Genomic DNA, 27446 nt, shown 5'->3' with positions numbered 1-27446 from the left:
CCCAAACCCATGTCCATTGAGTCGGTGATGCCATCCAACCGTCTCATCCTCCGTTGTCCCCTTTTCCTCCGCCCTCAATCTTTCCTAGCATCAGGGTCTTTTCAAATGAGTCAACTCTTCGCATGAGGTGGCCAAAGTATTGGAGTTTCAGCTTCTACATCAGCCCTTCCAATGAACACCCAGGACTGATCTCCTTTAGGATGGACTGGTTGGATCTCCTTGCAGTCCAAGGGACTCTCAAGAGTCTTCTCCAACACCACAGTTCAAAAGCATCAGTTCTTCAGCACTCAGCTTTCTTTATAGTCCAACTCTCAGATCCATAAATGACCACTGGAAAAACCATAGCCTTGACTAGATGGACCTTTGTTGGCAAAGTAATGTCTCTGCTTTTGAGTATGCTGTCTAGGTTGGTCATAACTTTCCTTCCAAGGAGTAAGCGTCTTTTAATTTCATGGCTGCAATCACCATCTGCAGTGATTTTGGAGCCCAGAAAAATAAAATCAGACACTGTTTCCACTGTTTCTCCATCTATTTGCCATGAAGTGATGGGACCGGATGCCATGATCTTCGTTTTCTGAATGTTGAGCTTTAAGCCAACTTTTTCACTCTCCTCTTTCACTTTCATCAAAAGGCTGTTTAGTTCCTCTTCACTTTCTGCCATAAGGGTGGTATCATCTGCATATCTGAGGTTATTGATATTTCTCCCGGCAATTTTTATTCCAGCTTGTGCTTCTTCCAGCCCAGCGTTTCTCATGATGAAGTCTGGATATAATTTAAATAAGCAGGTTCTCCCTTATCTGGGGAGTAAACGTTCCAAGATCCCCAGTGGATGCCTAACGCTATGGATAGCGCAGAACCCTGAACAACATTCTTTCCTCTGTGTATGTATCTATGATAAAGTTTATTTATAAATGAGGCACAGTTAGAGAATATCCAAATTGTCAGCATTACTACTCTTGCACTTTGGAGCCATTATTACATAAGGGTTATTTGAAAACAAACGCTGCAGGACAACAGTGGTGTATCTGTTTACCCAAATTGGTTGCTAAGTGACTAATAGGCAGGTAGTGTAAACATGTGTGTACAGCATGGATTCTCTGACCAAACAGATGATTTACCTCCTGGGCAGGACAGAGTGGGATGGTACAAGATTTCATCATGCTACTCACATTGGTGCACCATTGAAAACTTAGGAATTGTTTATTTCTGGAAATTTCTATCTAGTATTTTCAGACTGAAAACTCAGAAAGCAAACCCACAGGTTACTGGGGACTTCTATTCTGAGTTGCAGTGTTTATGTAAAATATCACTGGGGGTCCTGACCCAAGTTGTTTAAGAGTCACTGTCTTCAACCACCTATAGACCATGCAGCAGCCTCTGCAACACAGCCAAACTTTGCCCATGGCGGGCTCCAAGTAGGGAGGACAAGACTATCAGAATACGAGAATAAGAGTGTAGAGCTTCTATTCATGTTAGTTTCTTAATGCCTAACAGCTTTATTAAGGTAAATTGGCCCATGATAAAGTGCACAAACGTGGCACACAGAATTTGAGAAGTCTGTGGGCTACAGTCTATGTGGTTGCAAAAGAGTCAGATGTGACTTAGAGACTAAACCCACCACCACCACCACTAGCAGGCATACAGGAGAGGCTCAGGCAAACAGTTTGTTATACTTAGAGGTCCTAGAGACGAGGCCATGGCACCCCATGCAGGGCCATATGGAGAAGCACCAGGTTTGGTCGGGAGGCCACGGCCATTATTGGAGTTTTCGTGGAAAGACAAGACAGGGAAGGGCAAACAGGTTAGGACTGGCAAATCTGAATGATTTTTACAGGCTCTGTGTTATAAAGGTGGTCTCTGTCCATCTAGTCAAGGCTATGGTTTTTCCAGTAGTCATGTATGGATGTGAGAGTTGGACTGTGAAGAAGGCTGAGTGCCGAAGAATTGATGCTTTTGAAGTGTGGTGTTGGAGAAGACTCTTGAGAGTCCCTTGGACTGCAAGGAGATCCAACCAGTCCATTCTGAAGGAGATCAACCCTGGGATTTCTTTGGAAGGAATGATGCTAAAGCTGAAACTCCAATACTTTGGCTACCTCATGCGAAGAGTTGACTCATTGGAAAAGACTCTGATGCTGGGAGGGATTAGGGGCAGGAGAAGAAGGGGACGACAGAGGATGAGATGGCTGGATGGCATCACGGACTCGATGAACCTGAGTTTGAGTGAACTCAGGGAGATGGTGATGGACAGGGAGGCCTGGCGTGCTGCGATTCATGGGGTCGCAGAGTCGGACACGACTGAGCGACTGAATTGAACTGATTGCCTGGTCCCTAGGATGGTGAAGGCAGGGGAATGTTGCCACCTCTGGCTCTGGATTGGTTTGTTTCTGCGTATCAAAGGCATGCTCCCAGCTGGGCCTTATGCTGTCTGAAAATTGACCAGCCCATGGGGGGGGGGGTGCGGTAGTTTCTCCTCAGCCAGAAAGGTTTTCAAGATGTCCAAACATCATAATATACAAAAAATAAAAAGTACAGGAAGCATTGTATGTAGATAGGGTAAGGCATCCCCAGAAAGAGGGAATAAGGCATGGCTTTCTTGACATAAGAAAAGCCATTTTTGGCCTTAAACCTGGCTACGATGTTTGTCTCACTTGAACAGGTCTCAGTAATTAATGTGTGTGTTAGTTGCTCAGTGATGTCTGACTCTGCAACCCCATGGGCTGTAGCCCACCAGGTTCTTTTGTCCATGGGATTCTCCAGGCAAGAATACTGGAGTGGGTTGCTGAAAGGAAGCTACAAGGCTCAAAATAGCCTGGAGTAAAAACTCCCCTCCAGGTCCTCCCCACCATTCTATACAGAATAAAGAGCTTTCTCCCCTGAAGAAAGGAATGGATATTAAGATTGATTACATTCAGCTCCCAGCCAATCTCAGTTTCCTACTGGTCTCAGGAATTCCTTGCCCCAGTTGTTGAAAGCTAACTAATCAAAAATAATCACGAGGGAAAACAGACCCCCTCAAACGATGTATCTCTGCATATACCTGTTCTCTATATATCCCTACTCTTTTGACTTAGCTCAGCAGCTCACTAATCTGACTGCTGCCCCTTCTTGCCTCATTAAAGCTGATGTGTTCCTGTAAAGTGCTGGTCTCGTTCTTTTTCCGAACCTCACCTTCTCTAGTTCTCTTACCTTACATTTTTGGTGCCAAAACCTGGGAGCTTGAGATTCCTTCTCATTCTCATTCTCCACGGCCAGCTCTTCAGAGCGTGGAAACCTGCTGAGCACTTTCCCACCTGGGCTTTCAAGACCTCCTCCAGAGGATGTCCTGCGCCTTCGTGAGTGGTATAAGCCCTGTGCAAGAACTTTATTGGTTTTCCATGTACCCCAAGGAATATTGACCTCTCTCTCTCTTTCTCTCTCTTCCTCTGTTCTCTCCACTCTCTTTTTCACGAGACCAACCAACTCCAGGACAGAGGCCTTTTGCCATTCTACCTCCCTCCATCTACCACGAATTCTCACCTGACCCAGTAGCCCAGGTAAGCTCAGATGGTACTCTAGGGTGCCGTAGACTATTGTTCTTTGTGGGTTCCCAGGGAACCCTCTGGCCTTTTTCCCTTTTTGTACATTCTCGACAAGGACATGCCTTAGGGATTTTGTGCCAGAAACGAGGGGACATATGGGGACCTCTAACTTACTTATTCAAACAACTCAATCTCATCACACTCAGATGGCCACCTTGTCTCCAGGCCTTAGCTGCAACTGCTTTCTTAATACCTGAAGCCCAAAAACTAACCCAAAACTCTCCTTTAAATGTATGCTCTCCTCATTCCTTCAAAGATTTACTCTCTCACCGGGCTTTCCCTTCTCTGCCCCCTGCTCGACTACAGATCATTCACGCACACCTCCTTGACCCATCCCTTTCTTTGAACCAGAGATCAAATTGCCAGCATCCGCTGGATCATGGAAAAAGCAAGAGAGTTCCAGAAAAACATCTATTTCTGCTTTCTTGACTATGCCAAAGCCTTTGACTATGTGGATCACAATAAACTGTGGAAAATTCTGAAAGAGATGGGAATACCAGACCACCTGACCTGCCTCTTGAGAAATCTGTATGCAGGTCAGGAAGCAACAGTTAGAACTGGGCATGGAAAAACAGACTGGTTCCAAATAGGAAAAGGAGTGCGTCAAGGCTGTATATTGTCACCCTGCATATTTAACTTCTATGCAGAGTACATCATGAGAAACGCTGGACTGGAAGAAACACAAGCTGGAATCAAGATTGCTGGGAGAAATATCAATAACCTCAGATATGCAGATGATACCACCCTTATGGCAGAAAGTGAAGAGGAGATAAAAAGCCTCTTGATGAAAATGAAAGAGGAGAGTGAAAAAGTTGGCTTAAAGCTTTTCAGAAAACGAAGATCATGGCATCCGGTCCCATCACTTCGTGGGAAATAGATGGGGAAACAGTAGAAACAGTGTCAGACTTTATTTTGGGGGGCTCCCAAATCACTGCAGATGGTGATTGCAGCCATGAAATTAAAAGACGCTTACTCCTTGGAAGGAAAGTTATGACCAACCTAGATAGCATATTCAAAAGCAGAGACATTACTTTGCTGACTAAGGTCTGTCTAGTCAAGGCTATGGTTTTTCCTGTGGTCATGTATGGATGTGAAAGTTGGACTGTGAAGAAGGCTGAGTGCCGAAGAATTGATGCTTTTGAACTGTGATGTTGGGGAAGACTCTTGAGAGTCCCTTGGACTGCAAGGAGATCCAACCAGTCCATTCTGAAGGAGATCAGCCCTGGGATTTCTTTGGAAGGAATGATGCTAAAGCTGAAACTGCAGTACTTTGGCCACCTCATGCGAAGAGTTGACTCATTGGAAAAGACTCTGATGCTGGGAGGGATTGGGGGCAGGAGGAGAAGGGGACGACCGAGGATGAGATGGCTGGATGGCATCATGGACTCGATGGACGTTGAGTCTGAGTGAACTCCGGGAGTTGGTGATGGACAGGGAGGCCTGGCGTGCTGCGATTCATGGGGTCGCAAAGAGTCGAACACGACTGAGCGACTGAACTGAACTGAACTGAAACCTCTTAATCCTGCTAGCTTACTCCCTACACAAGATCCAGAAGCAGAACGCCTATCTCACGACTGTGTTCAGACCTTAGATATGACACTTAATCCCTTTGAACATATAACCAATCAGCCTATGACTGACCCCGCAGTCCCATCCTGGTTCATAGATGGCAGTTCCCAGAAAGAAGCCCCATTTGGGGCTGGATACACTATAGTCCAGGAACAGCCTGACAAAGTTATCCCCCTTGCCTCATCAAATCAGCCACACTCCCAGCTCACACATCCTCACAGTAGGCTGAACTGATAGCTCTTACACAAGCTCTGACCCTAGCCAAAGACCAAAAGGTAAACATTTACAGGGACTCCAAATATGTCTATAACATATTACATTCTAACACTATAATCTGGAGGGAGAAGGAATTCCTGACTCAGAAGGGCATACCTATTCTCAATGCTTCCATTATTTCTGAACTCCTCCATGTGGCTCAGCTCCCTAAACAAGGTGCTGTAATACATTGCCGGGGACATCAGTGATATGGCCCTATCTCCTTTTATAACAACGCAGCAGATCACGAAGCAGAGTGGCAGGCCGCCTCTGTTAGTCCTGTCTTTACTATAGCCCAGATTGACGAGCCTAACACCCACACATTGAAATAATATGAAATATGGACAGCTCAGTCGTGTCCGACTCTTTGCGACCCCGTGGACTATAGCCCACCAGGCTCTTCCATCCATGGGATTCTCCAGGCAAGCTACTGGAGTGGGTTGCCATTTCCTTCTCCAGGGGATCTTCCTGACCCAGGGATCGAACCCAAGTCTCCTGCATTCAAGGCAGACGCTTTAACCTCTGAGCCACCAGGGAAGCCCCAACACCCACACATTACTTTCATATTTACATTCCCTTTTCCACCCCTCTGCAAAAGTACTTAAGACTTCCCCTCAGAACTTTATTGAGCTAAGAACGATGTGACTTATTTAAATAATCTGACCTAAATTTGTGCCACATGTCAGTGGACAAACCCTAATTCTAACATTCACCCCCCTCCTTTCCCCAGCCACCAAATTGGTGGACATCTTCCCACACAAGACTAGCAGGTAGATTTCACCCACATGCCGTCCGTAAAAAGAGTTAAATTCCTCCTAGTCTTCGTAGATACATTTTCTGGATGTATTGAAACTTTCCCGACTACTAACAAACGAGCCCCTACTGTGGCTCGCCTTAATCTTACTGAAATCCTCCCCAGGTTTGGAATGCCTTCCTCCCTCTAGTCTGACAACAACGTATGGCATGAACCCTTCAAATCCCTTGGAAGTTTCACATTCCTTATCACGCCTGGTCCTCCGGTAAGGTTGAGAGAGCCAACCTAGTCCTAAAAGAAACTCTGACGAAATTAACAATTGAACTTCATCAAGATTGGGCTAAACTCCTCCCTTTAACCCTTTTAAAGGTCCGGGCCTTACCAAAAAACCGTCTAAATATCAGTCCATTCGAGGCCATGTACGGGAGGCCCATAATACCTTTAGGACTCACCCTCTCCCATGACAGCCCCAAACTGCCATCCTACCTTCCTTTTCCCTTACTTGCCCAGATATGAGATGCCCTTTGGCAACATATGGAAAACCTACTGCGTCAACCACATCCCGATCTCCTGAGCCCATCCCTCCAAATAAGAGACAAAGTCTGTATGACAGCTTAGCCCCACTCAGGTCTAACCCCTAAATGGCAAGGATCCTACCTGGTGATTCTGCTGACCCCTACTGCTGCAAAATTAAAAGAAATCACCCCCTGGGTGCACATTACTCGACTAAAAAAGGTTATGCAGCCCAATGATGAGACTGCTTACCAAACTAATCCTTATCAAGTTTCTCACACAGGCCCTACAACTCTAAAATTCTCACGGCTCCCACCAGCCCCAACTGACGATGGATGAACCTGTTGGTTTCATGCTACAATTATTTCTGGAACAACTCTTGGCAGATATCTGTGTGAGAGTCCTCAAGGATCCACATTCAAACACGTTGAAGATTACCTCTTCACTCTGTGGCTGCAGGGAACATTTTATAACTTTTACCCTTTTGAAATCCAATTCTTCTCCATAGTAGTCTATCTTATAATCACTTCCCCAAATGTTAGTTAATATCTTCTTATCTTCTTTCTTTCCTCTGACCCAAGAACTCTTTCAAAACCCTAACCTCAACTATCTATTCCAGACCCTTAATTAAACCCATACTCTCCTCAGTGTTTCTCACCCACAATTGGCTAAAGACTGCTGGATATGTCTGGGAGACATATCTGGAATCTCTGGGAAATTCAGCCCACACCCCATCCATCCTTGACTGGACCACTGGTAACATATCCATATACCACTCACACTGTGGGAAGCCTTTATTCATCTCATATCTTAATTATCTTCACACTAATGATCAAATCTGGAATTCGGACAAACTCTTAGAATCTTTACTCACTGACTTTCCCTCCTACAACAGAAAACCTCCAATAAGAGGCCCTATTGCTGAGAGTAACACTATTACAACCAGCTCCTTTTTGCATATCTAGAAATTCCCGAAACAGTTCATATGACCAACCTGTGGGGATAATCCCTGAACCCATGTGTGACCATACCTCCACTTTACTCTTTGCCACTGGAAAAGCTGTATATAATGTTTCTGGTCCTACAGGACAGTCTTTTACCTTTACCGGATGGTTTCCCTCAGCATACTCCTCCACTTCTTCCATCACTGGGGCCACCTTAGCAGGGTCTCTGACTGTTCTCAAATGAATGATCAACCCCCTCCCCCACCCTTGACTCCTCTTCGCCATCGACTTCAGCTGTTGTATTGTGACACCTGGCCTGTTTTTCTTGTGTGGGGTGTTTACCTACCTCTGTTTACCTACTAATTGGACCAGAACCTGCACCCTGGTATATTCCAGTCCAAACATTTTTAAAGCCCCCAATGATCAACCCCTACCTATTCCTCTCATTTACAAGCAAATGAAATGAGCCATTCATTTCGTTCCCCTCTTAGTGGGACTAGGAATAGCAGCTGGAATTGGAACAGGAACTGCCGGCCTAACTACCTCCGTCCAAAGCGACTAGGCACTATCTAAAGACCTATCAGACAGCCTCCAGGAAATAGCCCAAGGTCTAATAACTATCCAAAATCAATTCGATACCTTGGCGGCTGTAGTGTTACAAAATAGAAGGGGGTTAGATCTACTAACTGAAGAAAAGGGAGGTTTGTGCCTTTTTCTGGACAAATCCTGCTGCTCCTGTGTCAACCAGTTGGGTGTTGTCCAGGAAGCTGCAAAAAACCTTAGAGATCGAGCCTGTCGAATCAGCCAGAGATTAAGCAACTCCTGGCAGTCACGGTTGATGGATTGAAACTGGATGCCTTGGGTTTTGCCCCTTCTCATACCATTCATGTTTATTATTCTCCTATTCACAGTTGGACCTTGTTTGTTTAATCTTTTCCAGAGATTCCTCCAGAACCGAATCCAAGCCATTTCTCAAGATCAAGTCAAGACTGTTCTGCTTGAGACCCTGGCAGCTAGGATAGAAAATCAACACTACAGGCCTTAGACTTTCTTCCTCCCAGACCGCAAACCCCCGACCCTCAATTACCAGCACGAAGAAGCCCTGAACATTGACAACGCGTATCTCTCTTTCTCTTTTTATATATTCCTTAGGGTCTGGAATGAAGGAAAGCTACAAGGCTCAAATAGCCTGGAACTAAAACTCCCCTCCAGGTCCTCCCCACCATTCTATACAGAATAAAGGACATTTTCCTCCAAAGAAAGGAATGGACATTAAGATTGATTACATTCAGCTTCTAGCCGATCCCAGTCTCTGGCCGGTCTCAGGAATTCCTTGCCCTAGTTGTTGAAAGCTAACTAATCAAAAATAATCATGAGGAAAAACAGACCTCCTCAAAATGATGTATCTCCACATGCGTATGTTTTCTATATATATGTACTCTCTTCTTAGCGCAGCGGCTCACTAATCTGTGACGGCTGCCCCTTCTCGCCTCATTAAAGGTGATGTGTTTCTGTAAAGTGCTGGTCTCGTTCTTTTTCTGAACCTCACCTTCTCTAGTTCCTTCCTTACAGTTGCCATTCCCTTCTCCAGGGATCTTCCCAACCCAGGCATTGAACCTGGGTCTCGCACACTGCCAGCAGATTCTTAACTGTCTGTGCCATCGGGGAAGTCCTGATTAATAAACACATGATTATTGATAGCCCAGTAATTAATAAACACTTGATCAACAGGAGACAAAGTAATATGTTTTCTGTTCAGTTCAGTTCAGTTCATTCGCTCAGTCATGTCCAACTCTTTGCGACCCCATGAACTGCATGCCAGGCCTCCCTGTCCATCACCAAGTCCTGGAGTTTACCCAAACTCAATCCATTGAGTCAGTGATGCCATCCAACCATCTCATCCTCTGTTGTCCCCTTCTCCTCCTGCCCTCAATCTTTCCCAGCATCAGGGGCTTTTCCAGTGAGTCAGCTCTTCGCATCAGGTGGCCAAAGTACTGGAGTTTCAGCTTCAGTATCAGTCTTTCTAATGAATACCCAGGACTGATCTCCTTTAGGATGGACAGGTTGGATCTCCTTGCAGTCCAAGGGACTCTCAAGTCTTCTCCAACACCACAGTTCAAAAGCATCAATTCTTTGGTGCTAGCTTTCTTTATAGTCCAACTCTCACATCTATACATAACTACTGGAAAAACAATAGCCTTGACTAGATGTACCTTTGTTGACAAAGTAATGTCTCTGCTTTTGAATATGCTGTCTAGGTTGGTCATAACTTTCCTTCCAAGGAGTAAATGTCTTTTAATTTCATGGCTGCAGTCACCACCTGTAGTGATTTTGGAGCCCAGAAAAATAAAGTCAGCCACTCTTTCCACTGCTTCCCCATCTATTTGCAATGCAGTGATGGGACCTGATGCCATGATCTTCGTTTTCTGAATGTTGAGCTTTAAGCCAACTGTTTCACTCTCCTCTTTCACTTTTTTCAAGAGGCTCTTTAGTACTTCTTCACTTTCTGCTATAAGGGTGGTGTTATCTGCACATCTGAGGTTATTGATTTTTCTCCCGGCAATCTTGATTCCAGCTTGTGCTTCCTCCAGCCCAGCGTTTCTCATGGTGTACTCTGAATATAAGCATATAAGTTAAATAAGCAGGGTGACAATATACAGCCTTGACATATTCCTTTCCCTATTTGGAACCAGTCTGTTGTTCCATGTCCAGTTTAACAGTTGCTTCCTGACCTGCATACAGGTTTCTCAATAGGCAGATCAGGTGGTCTGGTATTCTCATCTCCTTCAGAATTTTCCACATTTTATTGTGATCCACATAGTCAAAGACTTTGGCATAGTCAATGAAGCAGAAATAGATGTTTTTCTGGAACTCTCTTGCTTTTTCAATGATCCATCGGATGTTGGCAATTTGATCTCTGGTTCCCCTGCCTTTTCTAAAACCAGTTTGAACATCTGGAATTTCACGGTTCACGTAATGTTGAAGCCCGGCTTGGAGAATTTTGTTTTCTGTTATGGAACATTAATGACCAGAGACATATTGATGTCAGTTACACAATAAATCACTGGCCACAGGCATTAGTTTCTGCAAAAATGCCCCAGTCAATAATGAGTTACGGGAAGTGTAGGGATGAAGGCGCAAAGGAAAAGCAGCCAAGATATAATAGTTTAACCGTAAAACACTTCGTGTTCCTCCTCAAGGGGTAGACAGAACAATCTGATACTTATCTCTGAGTTCTGAAGGAGCCAAGGTCCCCACCACGTGGAGTAAGGAGTGGCCATATTGACCTCTTCTGACATCAGTCAACTAAGACTGTTGACCTTTGATTCAATTCTATGCTAAATTCTCCTCTGCTCATGCCCCTTTGTGAATATGCATGTACCTTTAGCTCGAAGCTTCCCCAGTTTGGCTGTTGGGGAGACTCAGTTTTGGGCAAAATCACCAGTTTTCTCATTACTTGCTGCAAGTAATAAATCCTTCTTTCTTATGATCTTGGCCTGGTTGTATCTTTTGGCTCAACGCTCACCAGTTTTACTGGTAATGGTATGCCTTCTTTTCTCATGGATAAATACCTATGTATGATAGGTTATATGGCATTCAATATATTTTTCTGCTGGGTTATATGACATTCACTATATTTATCTTTTTAAGAATCTGCCAAACTACTGTATAGTCTCACCAGCAGTCTATGAGAGGTCCAGCTTTTCCGTGTGTTCACCAACAAGCAGTATGGTCAGCCTTCATAATTTTAGCCAGACTAATAAGTGTACATAAATTTAATTGTGTTTTTAAGTTGATTTCAGTAACATCAGTCATAGAAGAGACTCCTGTGAACCTCAAGTTCACTGCCAGTGAGGAGGTCAGTGGCAAGGGGCTTCAGATCTTTCCTTGGAATCTGGGATGCCAATCACTTTCTGGACAAAGAATCTTTGGTAATCTGAAGATAAAAATCCAAATTTTCCTTTGGGACAAATTGCAAAACCAACTTGATTGAAATTTACTTTCCTTTTTACCTTTCTGAGTCATCAGATTCTAAAGGCATGGCTTAAGAATTCTGTTTCTGAAAGGGAATTGCAGGAGAATGCCGCTGCCCATGGCAAAGATCAAAAGCTCTCTCATCTGGAAAGCATACTACCACCTGTTTCAGCAAATGCTCCGCACTAGTTATCTTTCTTCTGAGTAAATCATTGACAATGAATGTCATTTTTTTTTTTAAATGAATGTCTAAATACACGCCCTCTCTTGAGACGGCTTTTATTCCTGAGCTTCTGCTGCTCACGCTACCTGAGCTTAGAATCCAGGCAGCTGGATCGGTCTGGGCTGCAGTTATCTGATGGCTCCTGCAATGTTAATGGGCTTCTTTCCTGTGTGTGTGTGTCTGCTGCTGACACCAGGCTTCGCCGAGGCAGGCAAGCTGCTGGTGGTACCCATGGATGGGAGCCACTGGTTTACCATGCGTTCAGTGGTGGAGAAACTCTCCCAAAGGGGGCATGAGATTGTCCTAGTCATACCAGAGGTGAGTTGGCACCTGAGCAATTCATCCAATATTACGATAAAGACTTATCACACGGCTTACACTCTGGAGGATTTGAACGTCGAGTTCCGGAAATTCTCTGATTTTCAGTGGAAAGTTCGGCCACAGAGTCTACTTCCTATGTTAATAAGTTCAGAGAACACAATTTTTGATTACTTTTTTTCACGCTGTAAGAGCTTGTTTGAGGACAAGAAATTAGTAAAATACTTAGAAGAGAGTTCTTTTGAGGCAGTGTTTCTAGACCCTTTTGATATGTGTGGTTTGATTATAGCCAAGTATCTCTCACTTCCATCTGTGATCTTCACCAGGGGAGTTTTCTGTCATTATTTTGAAGAAGGCACTCAGAGTCCCATGGCCCTTTCTTATGTTCCGAGAGCTTTTTTGGCATTCTCTGATACCATGACTTTTGAGCAGAGAGTATGGAATCTTATACGGCACATAGAGGAACGTTTATTTTGCCAATATTTTTACAAAAATGTTGAAGAAATTGCCTCTGAGATTCTCCAGACGCCTGTCACAACATCTGAGCTCTTCAGTCAAACATCAATTTGGTTGTTACGAAATGACTTTGTTTTGGACTATCCCAGACCAGTGATGCCCAATGTGGTCTTCATTGGTGGCATCAACTGTCAGAAGTTGAATCAAAAGCCACTGTCAGAGGTAAGTTACTTCTCCTTTAGCATATTGAAGATTAATGTGGCTTTGGACATGTAAGAAAAAGATGCCTTAGTAAACTGGTTTTTCATTTATATCCTTAGCATTTGTAATTTCTTTCCGGTTGAACAAAGTATTTTGTGCCAGTTCATTTAAGTGTGTGTTATCAAATTTAAAAAGCTCCTTCTTTGCTAAGTATGTGTATATGATTGATGTGATTGTTTATAATTTCTAGGCTGCATTTTTAAATACTGTTTTTGAAAAAATATCCAGTAAGAAATGAAACTTCCCTTTTGTTGACCCAATGCTAGTCCCTATAGGAAAATGCTTTTAGCGGTTTTGTATGCATCTCTTCCAGTTTTTCTGAAATTATTTTATATAAGTGCATGTATCTTGAGTAACTTCTCACAGCCATTTATTAAAATACAATATACTATCAGACAGGACACATAATTCCTTACCTTCCTCTTTTCACTTGCCAATTGTATACATCTTCTCAGTCAGTATATATGCAAATGTGTCATTCTTTTTATTTTAAAAAATATTTATTTATTTTTTGCTGCATCGGGTCTTAGCTGCAGCATGTGGTATTTTCATTGCATCATGCAGGATCTTGAATTACCGCTCAAGGGCTCTCTATCTGTGGCTCGCAGGCTAAGCAGTTGCGGCATGCTGGCTTAGTTCCTCTGTTGTGTGTGGGATCTTAGTTCCCAAACCAGGGGTGGAACACTCATCCCCTACATTGAAAGGCAGATTCTTCACTGGACCACCAGGGAAATCCCTGTCACACTCTTTTAAATAGTCGCAGAAAATTCTTTACTTTGAATGCATCGTAGTTTATTCAGCTAACCAATACTGGTAGATATTGCTAGTTTTCCCCACTTTTTCTTTTATAAGCAAGACTGTATTCAGTTCAGTTCAGTTCAGTTCAGTCGCTCAGTCGTGTCTGACTCTTTGCGACCCCATGAATCTCAGCACACCATTAAACATCCTTAATTCTTTACCTGCATATATTTCTAACTTCTTGCTCTTATCTCTGTAAGCTAGAGTCTTTGTTTTCTTGCCTGGGCAGCTTGTGTGATCTTAGTTTCCTGACTAGGGCCCTTGGCAGTAAAAACTCAGTGTCCTAACAACTGGACAGCCAAGGACTTCCTTCTTTGATTATTTATAACTCTTTAAAAATGTAACAACCATTCTTAGTTCATGGGCCATACAAAATCAGGCCACTCAGATTTTTCAGTATCTTTTGAAGTGGGGAACAAGATTGCTGGGCTCCCCAGGGTGAAGTCAGAGGTGAGACAAGTGAGGAAGAAGGGGTAGTCTAGCAGGATAATATGAGTTTTAAATATGTTATAATGCTCTCTTCACCCCGAAAACAACACTGCATCACTTGTTGATAAGAAATATATTAGAGTAAGTAGATGCTACTGGTACAAGGCAAGGTTACTCAAGAGTAGTAATCCATTTAAATTTAAAACAGTAGGGAGATAACCTGAGTCCTTCTGGTCAGCTATGGGCCCAAACTGCAGGACTCTGAGAGGCTGGGCTTTTCCCCTTTGCCCAGTTTCTGTGGCAATCCCAGGCACCACCCAGCACCATCTGCACCCTCTATCTGAGGGTGGGGTACTGCACCATCCTGAAACCTTGCCCAGTCCATTGTGGTTTATAGGTCACCCAGAGGGATGTAGAGATATGTAAAGCCATATGGATTTTGTATCTACCTATTGGTTACAGATAGAGAACTATAAAACATGTTGAACCATATATGGCTTTATATTGTTTGGTTACATATATCTATACTGGGTTGGCCAAAAGTTCATTTGGGTTTTTCTGTAAAGTCTTTTTCTAAGAAACTCAAAATGAACTTTTTGGCCAACTCAATATAGCTATAAAATAAATGGTTTTCTATATCTATTAAGGGATTACATGTATTTGAAAGGTTTCACATATCTGAAAGGCAATATATAGATATTTTAAAATTTATATATTGTAAATTTATTTACATTTATATAAATTATATATAATATGGTACATATAAAATTAAAAACATATATATTTGTAAGTACAAATATAAAGTAAGCATAATTATCAGAGAGAATTCTGACCTCAAAGAAGACCCTTTAACCAAGATCCTTGGATATAGCATAACTACAAAAGGAAATTTTCATGAAAAAACTTATGGACATCATGTATTTTTCCTGTGCACTTTAAAATGATTAAGATGGTGAATTTTTTAAAGTGGAAAAAAATGTCTTTTAACAGCGGATTGGTTTGAATCAGGATACAAACATGTTTCCCACATTGGATCATTTCTTCTAACTATCTGTAACTGCCTCCTCCCTTTTAGCAATTGCTTGTTGTAGTAACTGGATCAGTGTCCTGTAGAATGTTTCACGTTCTGGTTTGTCTGATGGCTGTCTTGTGGTCGTGATTAACTCGTTCCTGTAAACTGGAATTCAGCGTAGGTTTGATTGATCCAGGTTCCTCTTTGGACAAGCACATCCGTAGCATCCGTAGCACTGTGTGGTTGGTACTGCATCACTGCAGATGGCAGTCTATATCTGACTGTTCTACGCTGAGTGATTTTGACTTTGGTCTGAATGCAGAGTCATGCTCTCCTGTGTCTGCTGTGGCTTTCCAAGGTCCTGAGGGAACTTGGACCAGGTGACAAGTAGGCCTGAAGCTGGACAAGTTGTCACCTCCAATCTTTTGGCTCGAAATTGCAGACCCGAGACATCCTTGGTGCAGCTAACAAGGCTCTGTGTCTTCTAGTCCCTGCCCGCCCCACCAGCCATATCCTTCTCCTCTTTTATGTTCCAACCCCACGGCCTGCTTCCCGTCTTTCACACCGTTCCACTTTGGGGCCCTCATACCTGCTGTTCCTCTCTCTGGAATCCTCTTTCTCCCATTCACAGCCAAGCTAAATTCTTATCCTTTTTTTGTTTGGTTTCAATGATGTTTTTTGGGGGAAACTTTCCATGATCCCCATGTAAGGTCATACACTCTACTTATAGGCTCTCATGGGGCCTGATATCACCCTTAAAAAATTAGTAATCCAATGGCAATTAATGAGTTCTCTGGCAATCTTGTGGGTCTGTTACACCTCCCTGTCCTGTAAGCTCCAGGCAGGAACCACATTTGCCTTTCCTGTTGCTATATCTCCAGCATCTGGTCTGGTACTGGGAGCAAACTTGCTGGTTGAATGAAAACACAGTTGGAGTAGAAGGATGTGTGAAAATGTCCCAGAAAGTTATGTTAAGAGGAAGAAAGGCACTGTTTCATGTCAGCCTGAGGCTTTTGCCACTCCCGTTACGAGTACATCGAGCCTTAAAGGACAGGATAAGTGAAAATGCTTGCCTATATCCTAGGTTTCAGTCAAACTGCTTTTTGAAAATGGAAATCTATGGACTTCCCTGGTGGTCCAGTGGTTAAGACTCTGAGTTTCCAATGCAAGGGCACAGGTGATCCCTGGTCTAGGCACTAAGATTCCACATGCTGTTCAGCATAGCAAAAAAAAACGCTAAAAAAATTCACACGTAGAAACTCCAGTACTTTGGCCACCTCATGCGAAGAGTTGACTCACTGGAAAAGACTCTGATGCTGGGAGGGATTGGGGGCAGGAGGAGAAGGGGACGACAGAGGATGATATGGCTGGATGGCATCACTGACTCGATGGACGTTGAGTCTGAGAGAACTCCGGGAGTTGGTGATGGACAGGGAGGCCTGGCGTGCTGCGATTCATGGGGTCGCAATCAGTTGGACACGACTGAGCGACTGACCTGAACTGACTCTCCCAGGCCTCTCAGTGTTAGGAAAGGGGGCGGAGGAGACTAGTCACTGTCAAGGGTTATGTGACAAGTGAGAGCTCACCAGTGGCTGAGAGAACTTTCAGGAACAAGAGAGTCTTCTATGTGGCCTCAAGTAGTTTTCTTTATGTTGTGTTGATCCCTAAGCTCTACCTTAGAGACCCTTGGCCTTCGTAGATGTTTTGGTACATGAAACAGCCTGGCATTTAGAGTTGCTCCGGTGGGGTGAGTGGCACCAAGGAACTGGATCCTATGTCTGATCTGAAATAAACGAATATCCTGAAGACTTAAGGCAAGTCCAGAAGCTGTGAACAGGAGTCGGGAGGCAGCACTATGCTTGGGAAGGGCCAGGGGCTCTCAGCAGAAGGCTGAGTGGTTGTTGGACTCAGTGCGGATCTTCAGGAGCACAAGAACCTCAGCTGAGGTCAGCTGATAGATATGTAGGTGTGACTCAAGATGTCACTCACAATCCCTCTGGATACTTCTGTTCCCGAGTCCAAGCTCACCCTGCTCACTGCCTGATAGGCCAATGAATCCGAGAGATGAGGTGTTGAGGCGAGGAAGAGGCTTTATTTGGAAAGCCAGCCGGCTGAGAAGATGGCAGACTAGCGCCTCAAAATAACCATCTTATCAGGGTCTGGATGCTAGTTTCTCTTACAGATCAGAGATGGGGGAAAGGCAAGGAAGCAAAGCAAAAAGGACATTAATCTTGGAAACATCTCCTAGAATGGCAAGCATCAGGCAGGGGATGTGTTCATTTCCTGCTTCCTGCCATCCACAGGTGGACAGGGTTCTGAACAAAGGCACTTTAGCTTGACAGTCAGGCAGAGGAGCAGCATTCTCTGAGGCAAGCTATGAAGTATGGTTATAATAACAAAAGCAATGAAAAGCTAATCCAAGAAACAGTTCCAACACGCAGTCGGGACTGACTTCTTCCCTGTGACACTTTCTCCTTTACTGTCTCCTGCCTCCCCCTTCCCTGCAGTGCCCTGTTTCTTCCTATCACTATTACACCCATCTTCTCTACCTCCCTCCCACCCATGTTTTCCTATATCACTTTCTCATCATGAATCCTGCCATACAGTGGGCAACGAGAAAGGGCATCCCAGTGTCTGACTCAGACATGGTGCTTTCAGTAAGGAGAGGCAGTGAAGCTTTGCCCAGAGGTACAGAGAACAAGAGTTGGGAACATAGAGGATGTGGTCGGAGAGCCCAGGTTCCCCTGGCCCTCTCTCATTACCATCTCTGTAGCTATAAACCAGTGTTCTTCCCTGCCCTCTGGGTAATGAAGAGCTGCTGCAGATTATGTGTTGCACCTGCTCAGTAAGTTGGGGTTCCCAGGTGGTGCTAGCACGAAAGAACCCGCCTGCCAATGCAGGAGACGTAAGAGACATGGGTTTGATCCCTGGGTTGGGAAGATCCCATGGAGGAGGAAATGGCAACCCACTCCAGTACTCTTGCCTGGGGAATTCATGGACAGAGGAGCCTGTGGGCTACAGTCCATAAGGTCGCAAAGAGTCAGATACAATGGAATCAACTTAGCACACACATACATGGATAAAATAGCACCAGCACACAGAACTCTCTTCCAGATCAAATATGATAATGCGTGTAGAGTACCTAGTGTGCGGCAAAGACTTGGTGACAGCTGTAACCCCAAACTGGGTGATGCTAGGTATTTCCCAGGAAAATGATTTCCAACCGTCACAATTTTTGAAACATGATCAGATACCAATGTTCTCCTCTTGTTGGGAACCACCTATGAATTATTTAACCCTCATGGCTCTCTAATCTCACAGTGGACATGACATTTGTTGGCTTTTTGGTACTACAGAATAACGTGCAGTTGGCCCTTTTTTTGTTATCGTAAAAGATCCTTCATTGAACAGACATCTATTGAGAGTCTTCTATGTGCCTGGTTAAGAGCTGGGGATGTGGCACCAACAAATGAACATGACTGCCTGATGGAAGCTGCCATCCAGTGGGGAGCAGGTATAGACCAGTTACAAATGATGAAAAGCCCTTGAAGAGCAGAGGGTACAAAGAGAACTGACACTGGAGGGTCTTGCCAGATGAGTGACCTTAAGAAGAGCTGAAGAGAGATTGTGCCAAGCCGTGCAGCCCAAACCCAGATATCACGAGGCATCTCACGCTGAAACCCAGGCACGTTCTTCCCCCTTCACCCATGTCTCTGAGGTCTCCTTACTCTAGCAAATGCAGGAAGTGGAAGTCCAATTTCCTGTCTCTTCCAAGTAGTTCTTTGTCATGGCTGCTGAGTGACCTGTGCCCCCTCCCCCTCCTCATTACTGCTGGCTCCTGGGGCCACCACCCACATTGATGCCACACACACTCCCCCACCCCCACCCCGGAAGTCACAGACAAGGTCCCTATGGTAAGATGCCCACCAGAGACATCAGGCTGAGCAAACCATATTTTCCAGGACTGGCCTATCCATGGGTGATTCAGACTTGACCCTTTGGGACCTGTGCCAAGACCTGGGCCCAGAGCACTCTGACTTCAGGGGTCCCCATCCCACAGCCTAGCAAATGGATTAAATTGCCCCTGTATCCCACATTGCATATTCTGTCAATGTCACTTGATGAGCTGAAACACAGTGGACCAACTGACCTGAGGTTATATTTGTATAGCTTTTTATTAATTTGGTTTTGCTCTTTTTAGATTCTGGATTTAGTAAACGTCTTTTTCAGGCCTCAAACACTTGGCAGGACCTTTAAAATCTTGTAGATCCAACTCCTCTTTATCATAAGCTGCAGGTAATTCAAGGGTCAACCTTTCTAATCATCTTCCTTCTATCATGACATCAGCACCTCCACATACACAGAGACCTTTTCACCTCCCCTCTGGTCAAAATGCCAGGTTTCCTCCATTTAATTTTAGGGACATCTCAGCTTCCACCCCAGAATCTGCCCCCTTCTCCCTGTGGATGCTGTATCGTGCTATGCTTAGACGCTCAGGTGTGTCCAATATTTGCCCCTTATGAACTGTAGCCCACTGTGGATACATGCCCTAAACTCAGTGGTTGGGTCTTCAGGAGACCCCGAGAAAAGGCTGACTTTCCACCTTGACACTCAGTGATGCCCCAGGACACAGAGAGTCCCACAGCACTACCCAGAGCAGGCCTGACCCTCCAGGGTGGCTCACCCGTCTCCCCTGCTGTGACTGGCAGACACTCTAGATTCTTCTCCCTGTTGTCTTGTTCGTACACACGCACATGCATACACACACATCATTCTTATTAATAGAAACCATCTTCTACACACTCCCTTCTTAGTTTGCAAGGTTATCTCTCTGGTGACATTTTACAAAGTGGTGTTAGTTTCTTCCTTTCATCTCCTGTCTCCTTGTATGACCCTTTGGGCCTGCTGAGAATAAGAACATGCCCCATAGCCAAGCCTTCCATCCAGCAACTCAGAGACCAGAGCAGAGCTCTGCTAGGAAGGGCCCAGAGTGGTCCTCGAAGGGTGGGGACTAGGCCGAGGAGCCTGAGGTTTGCAGAGCATCTTTCTGCGTCCACCTCCACACACTTTCTTTAGTCTTCCTGCCTCTAGAAGCACTGTTCTTGCTTTAGAAAGGTTGACCCTTGAATTACCTTGAACCTGCGGGGGTCCTGCCTGCCCTGGAGGGTGGACTCTCACCTACTCTGCTCCCCTTGGGACCATCAGGGTCTCCGTGCCACCTTGATGGACACACACCAGGATTCCCTCCTTTCCTGACTCTGATCACTGTGAGTGGGAAACCCTGCTGGCACTCTTCTCCCTGGGATGTTGCAATGAATTTGCGATTTGGCTGGGTTCCTGGGACCCGCGTTGTGCTTGCAACAGCCCCTTCCATGCCGTTTCTCGGGCTTCTTCTCTTTTCCTGAGTCTCAACATGCTTCCTGAGCCCACGGGGCTAGGTTAGAACAGGCCCTTGCGTGCCAGTTCAGCTGTGCGTGACTAGTCCTGGGCGAGTCTGTTAGAGTTCTGCTAGGAACCACCTCTCGCTTCGAAAGCCTGCCTCCCACACCCGTCATCTCCTGGACTCCCTCTACTTGGCAGTAAATCAGGCAGCGCTAACGTGAAACTTGAGAGCCAGGTCACAGCCTGGACTGATGGGCGGGAGGGCTGGAAGTCGCTCCCCGGCTTTCTGACTCACACTCCAGAGCCCTCACCATGTGCTAGCTCCCATGGGGACTTGCACGCATGCAGCAGAACACCTAAAGAACAGCGACTCTTGGGCGAGGAAGCTGCTCAGTGACACTATAATCTGTAATCACGTAAATCTGTAAACTGTCACTTACAAAAAAGAAAAAGAAAAAGTGTCACTCTTCTAATCCTCTAAACCTATAATCTGTCACTTGCAAAAAAAAAAAAATTAAAACAGTGTCCCTCTTCTGTTTTTTCATTTGTTTGTTTTGGGAAATGCAGCTATTTTTCTTTAATATGCTATTTATCCTAACCCAGAATGGACTTATTCTTATTATCTTAAATCAGTTAATGAGGAGCTTTTGTTTACAGTGATTTTAATTTCTAAAACAGATCATTTTGTTGTTGTTGTTCAGTCGCCAAGTCCTCTCCAACTCTTTCCGACCCCATGGACTGTGACAAGACAGGCTCTTCTGTCCTCCACTGACTCCTGGAGTTTGTTCAGATTTGTGTTTATTGAGTTGGTAATACTAACTAACAGATCACTTGGGTAGACATAACCCCCATGGGATTTCGCAGGTGACACACTGGTAAAGAATCTGCCTGCCAGGGCAGGAGATGTGTATTCGATTCCTGGGTCGGGAAGATCCCCTGGAGAAGAAAATGGCACTCCACTCTTGTATTCTTACCTGGGAAATTCCATGGATAGAGCAGCCTGGTGGACTACATACAGTCCGTGAGGTCACTAAGGATTTGGATAGAGCTTAACAACTAAATGACAACAACAACAATGTCCTTATAAAAAGGGAAAGTCATCAGAAGCTAGAAGGGAACCTGGAGCAGACCATTCCTGAAAGCCTCCAGAAGAAACCCACCTGGCCCATGCCTTGATCTCAGGCTTTCAGCCTCCAGAACCCTGGTAGTAAATTTCTGCAGTTTAGACCACCCACTGTGCAGTCTTTGCTTCAGGGGCCCTCATTAGTGGGAAATTCCCTAAGCCAATGGGAATTGTTTTCTAAGCCAAGAAAGTGTTCTCTGGTGTCTGGGCTAGAGACACATTTTTGTTTCAAATGCTGGCTGGTTGAGTTACCATCAAACCCCGTCACCTGCTGCTTTTCCCTTGTTTTATATTTCTACATTCTCTCCTTTTTCACATTTTCCCACTGTCTCTCCTGCCTCTTTGATTCCTCCTATCCTCTTTCCATTCTCAGTACACAACTTGGAACTTTCACTCCTTGAGATTTTATCTTAAAATTAGTTAATTATTAGGCTGTCTTGGGTCTTAGTTACAGCGTGCAGGATCTTTGTTGCACACACTCTCTAGTTGTGGCATGCAGGCCGAGTTTCTCTATGGCATGCCATCTGGACAAACCTAGACAGCATATTAAAAAGCAGAGACATCACTTTGCCAATGAAGATTCATCTAGCCAAAGCTGTGGTTTTCCTAGTAGTCATGTATAGATGTGAGAGTTGGGCCATAAAGAAGGCTGAGCACCAAAGAATTGAAGCTTTTGAATCATGGTGCTGGAGAAGACTCTTGAGAGTCCCTTGGACTGCAAGGAGATCAAACCAGTCAATCCTAAAGAAAATCAGTCCTGAATATTCACTGGAAGGACTGATGCTGAAGCTGAAGCTCCAGTACTTTGTCCCCTTAATGGAAAGAGCCAACTCACTGGAAAAGACCCTGATGCAGGGAAAGATTGAAGGCAGAAGAAGGGGGCAGGAGAGGATGAGATGGTTGGATGGCATCACTGACTCAGTGGACATGAATTTTAGCAAGCTCCGGGAGATAGCAGAGGACAGAGGAGCCTGATGTGCTACAGTCTGTGAAGTCGCAAATTGTAGGACAAAACTTAGCGACTGAGCAGCAATAGCAACAAAGTTATTTGGGATCCTAGTTCCCCGACCAGGGCTCAGGCCCACATCCCTGCATTGCCAGGCAGACTCCCAACCCCTGGACCACTAGGGAAGTCCCCCTTGAGACAATTTGAGGATTTGCTTTTACCCAGCAGAGGGCTTCTCGGTTCATCCACACAGAACCCAGCTGCCTGATCAGAGCCAGAGGAAGCCCCTCTGAGAGACGTGCCCTGGTGCTCACACTCTCGGATTGGCAGATTAACTCACTAATTCTAGATGGAACCCTCTGTGGGAGATGCGGTAATTCAGGTGCAGAGCAGTGGGTTGTGCTGCTGGGGTCGGGGGTGGGTGAGGAAGGGGAGGCTACAGACTTTGGAATTTCTGTTCTTAACCACAGTCAAAGTGGGCATTGTGGTCTTCGAGCACATATCTGTTGGGATTATTTTTTTTAAATAATTTTATTTGTTTAATTTTGGCTGTGCTGCTGTCTTTGCTGTGGCGGGGCTTTTTATCTCTAGTTGTGGCAAGTGGGGGCTACTCTCCAGTGTTCCGCCAGCTTCTCATCATGGAGGTTTCTCTTGTTGCAGAGTGTGTGCTCTGAAGACTTCAGTAGTTGTGGGACGTGGGATCTTCCCGGGCCAGGAATCAAACCCCGGTCTCCTGTGCTGGCAGGTGGACACTTGATTCCGAGAGCCACCGGGGAAGCCCCCTGTTGGGATTCCTTTTGTTTTCTGGTATAACAGAGAGCCCCCAGGCACAGTGGTGAGACCAGGAGAAGTGGGGTGGGAGGAAGGTCAGACTCCTCTCTGCCAGGGTAGCTTTCTTCATCCTCCTTTGAATCCAGCCGTCGCTGTGGTAACCAGGTAACCAGGATTTGGAGTGACCAGCTCTGCTGTGTTGTTGTTCAGAGGCCTGAACTTGCATCTGTTCACCTTGCATTCGGGAATGAGAAAAGTTGACAAGTGGGGAAGCCCTGAGAGTTTTTTGTCCATGGACATGGTCACGGGTGCTGCAGAATCCCGGGTGGGAACTGCTCAGGATGGAGGGCTGAAGCCAGTCCCTGGGACCCTCTGAGATGTCCCCCAGTGGGACTGGGACAGACCCATTGTTGGGGATGCAGAGAGAAACAAAAATAAATCGAGAGGCTCAGGTGAATGCCGGTAAGGGGCCTGGTTGTTGCAAGTTAGCCATGTGCTTGAAAGTGGTTAAACATTAATTTAGATTCCTTCATGTAATAGGGCAGTTCAGAGCAAGGAGAGGTAGGCTGGGTCTGTGAAGGGCAGGGATTCATTGAGGGATAAAAAAAGAAGAAATTCTCCCCGAGCTTGGCCATTTGGAGCCTGTAAATTATTCTTGTTGCTATCTGCCCATCCTCCTCCAGCATGGCTTGCCTTCTTCGCAGAGTTTCCGTGACAGTTTTCTTCTTAGCACTTTGGGGCTTCGCCCTGGGGGACAGGCTGCTGGTGGTCCCTCAGGATGGAAGCCACTGGCTCAGCATGAAGGACATCGCTGAACATCTCAGCGAGAAAGGGCATGAGATCGTGGTGGTGGTGCCCAAAGTCAACCTGCTCCTCCAAGAGTCCAAGCACTACACAAGGAGAATCCACCCAGTGCCCTACGACCAGGAGGAGCTGGAAGCCCGTTACCGTTCCTTCGGGAAACACCACTTTTCTCCACGCTGGCTGGTGACTGCCCCTATGGTGGAGTATAGGAACAACATGATCGTCATCAACATGTACTTTCTCAACTGCCAGAGTCTCCTGAGGCACTCGGACACCCTGCGCTTCCTCCGGGAGAGCAAGTTCGACGCCCTGTTCACAGACCCGGCCTTACCTTGCGGGGTGATCCTGGCCGAGTACCTGAACCTGCCCTCTGTGTATCTCTTCAGGGGCTTTCCCTGTGCCCTGGAGAACACGTTCACCAGGACTCCAAGCCCTTTGTCCTACGTCCCCAGGTACTACACTCAGTTTTCAGACAAGATGACCTTCCTCCAAAGGGTGGCCAACTTCCTGGTGAGTTACCTGGAGAACATTTTGCTCTATGCGCTGTATTCCAAGTACGAAGACCTGGCGGAGGAAGTCCTTGGGAGACAGGTGCACTTGCCGGCCTTGTATCGGAAGGCCTCCATTTGGCTGCTAAGATACGACTTTGTGTTCGAGTATCCCAGACCAGTGATGCCCAACATGGTCTTCATCGGAGGGTCCAGCTGCAAGAAACAGGGCATCCTGCCTCGGGTGAGTGGCTGGCTTTCTTTCGGGTGGCCCTGTGTCTTCCTGGGCAGACGTGGTTCTTTCCTGTTCTGTCTTCCCTTGAGCATGTGGCTCCAGGGAGGGCTGCCTGAGGAGGAGAGGACAGGCTGAGGTTCTGAATGACGCTGTGGCCTGGAAGGAACACAGAGGTGGTGCATGGCAACAGCGGGAGATAGCTTGAGCGAGGTTATCTGGGGGCACTCACAGAATCCTCGAATGAGCCTGAGAAGTTTCCAGTCCAAATCCTCTGCTTGTCTATTGAGGAAACAGGTGAAGCTGGACCAAGAGGACGCAGAGCTAAGAGGCTTGTTTGTTGCTATTGTTGTTTAGTTGGTAAGTCGTGTCTGACTCTTTGCCACCACGTGGTCTGTAACCTGCCAGGCTCCTCTGTCCATGCTGGCCCAGGTCCAAATACCTTCTCCCTGTGGCTGAGTCCCTTTGCTGTCCACCTGAAACTGCCACAACATTGTTAATCGGCTATACTGCAATTTAAAATACAAAGTAAAAAAAAAAAAGTACATTCTCCCATCTCTGTGCACTGCCTTTTCCCTGGACCCTAAACCAGGAGTCAACACAGGATAGCTAGTGGACAGAATCTGCCCAGAGCTAAGAATGGTTTTACATTTTTTTTTGAAGGGCTGTTATAAACCACAACAAAGAGTGTGTGACAGCAATGTGTGGGGTGTGCTGAGCCTGCATATATACTATCTGACTCTTCATAGAAAAGGTGTGCTGACCTAGGCAAGTATCCCTAGATGCCCTCTTGACATGTGTGGAAGAGGGCCCAGAGCTACTTTGGAAAATAAAAACTTGTGAGTTTCGTGAGATTGTTTGGTACTTTGAAAGACTTGTTCACACTGGAACTCTCTTTTAAAATGATTTTTTTTTCCTTAGAAAGAAACCCTGAAATAAATCCCAAAGGCCCTCACCACCCTTCTTGAACATCTGCTGATTACTTTAACACGCTGGACAGTTGGCAGCAGCTGTGGGAACAGGGCAGGGGCTGATGAGCTTAACCAGACTGGTTTCAGGAAGCACAGAGCATGAACTAGAAATTCTGGGTTCTGAGAAGTTTTAATCGACATTAATAAGCAAAAATGTACGAAGAAACATTTGGCATAAGAAGGGAAGAAAATAGCGTTTTTGTTACCTTGAGACCTATCATTTTATTTTTGAAAAAAAAAAAAAAAAGTTGTATTTAGTCATATTGAAAAACCAGATTATAGTGGCTGTACTGTCTGAGCCCCATGGATCTTTACCTGGTGCTTGACTTACATTTATGTGTGAATTGCAATCCCATTTAACAATAGAGAACATTCTGTACAACAATACGTAATTATCAACTTACATTTGTAAATTACTGGGGTTCAGTTCAGTTCAGGTCAGTTCAGTCACTTAGTCGTGTCCGACTCTTTGGGACCCCGTGGACCAGCACTCCAGGTCTCCCTGTCCATCACCAACTCCCAGAGTTCACTCAACTCATGTCCATTGAGGGGGTGATGCCATCCAACCATCTCATCCTCTGTTATCCCCTTCTCCTGCCTTCAATCTTTCCCAGCATCAGGGTCTTTTCCAATGAGTCAGCTATCGAATCAGGTGGCCAGAGTATTGGATTTTCAGCTTCAGCTTCAGTGAAGCTGATTCATTCACCTTCCACGAATGAATCCACTCAGTCACCTTCCATGAATGATCCATTCATTCATTCACCTTCCAATGAATATTCAGGACTGATTTCCTTTAGGATGGACTGGTTGGATCTCCTTGTTGTCCAAGAGACTCTCAAGAGTCTTTTCCAACACCACAGTTCAAAAGCATCAATTCTTTGGCGCTCAGCTTTCTTTACAGTTCAACTCTCACATCCATACATGACCACTGGAAAAACCATAGTTTTGGCTAGACGGACCTTTGTTGGCAAAGTAATCTCTCTGCTTTTTAATAAACTGTCTAGGTTGGTCATAACTTTCCTTTCAAGGAGCAAGTGTCTTTTCATTTCATGGCTGCAGTCACCATCTGCAATGATTTTGGAGCCAAAAAAAGTAAGGCCTGTCACTGTTTCCCCATCTTTTTGCCATGAAGTGATGGGACCAGATGCCATGATCTTAGCTTCCTGAATGTTGAGCTTTCAGCCAACTTTTTCACTCTCCTCTTTCAATTTCATCAAGAGGCTCTTTAGTGCTTCTTTGCTTTCTGCCATAAGGGTGGTGTCATCTGCATATCTGAGGTGATTGATATTTTTCCTGACAATCTTGATTCCAGCTTGTGCTTCCTCCAGTCCAGCATTTCTCATGATGTACTCTGCATAGAAGTTAAAAAAGCAGGGTGACAATATACAGCCTTGACGTATTCCTTTCCCTATTTGGAACCAGTCTGTTGTTCCATGTCCAGTTCTAACTGTTGCTTCCTGACCTGCATACAGGTTTCTCAAGAGGCAGGTGAGATGGGCTGGTATTCACATCTCCTTCAGAATTTTCCACAGTTTGTTGTGGTCCACACAGTCAAAGATGTGAAGATGGGCTCAATAAAGGCCAGAAATGGTATGGACCTAACAGAGGCAGAAGGTATTAAGAAGAGGTGGCAAGAATTCACAG

General features: G+C 45.3%; 1 protein-coding gene across 1 annotated transcript in view; it reads left to right on the top strand.

Moving 5' to 3' along the window:
• The window catches only part of LOC102190288 (UDP-glucuronosyltransferase 1-1), a 162429-nt gene continuing 158924 nt past the window's right edge, over window positions 23942-27446 (top strand). The window contains exon 1 of the mRNA XM_018040974.1: window positions 23942-24843. Coding sequence (XP_017896463.1) covers window positions 23992-24843 — 852 coding nt within the window. The 5' untranslated portion in view covers window positions 23942-23991. The remainder of the gene's footprint in view (window positions 24844-27446) is intronic.

The sequence above is a fragment of the Capra hircus genome, chromosome 3, assembly GCF_001704415.2.
Source record: "Capra hircus breed San Clemente chromosome 3, ASM170441v1, whole genome shotgun sequence".
Taxonomy (NCBI): domain Eukaryota; kingdom Metazoa; phylum Chordata; class Mammalia; order Artiodactyla; family Bovidae; genus Capra; species Capra hircus.
Note: the sequence above shows the minus strand (reverse complement) of the source record. Positions and strands in the feature narration are given on the sequence as shown.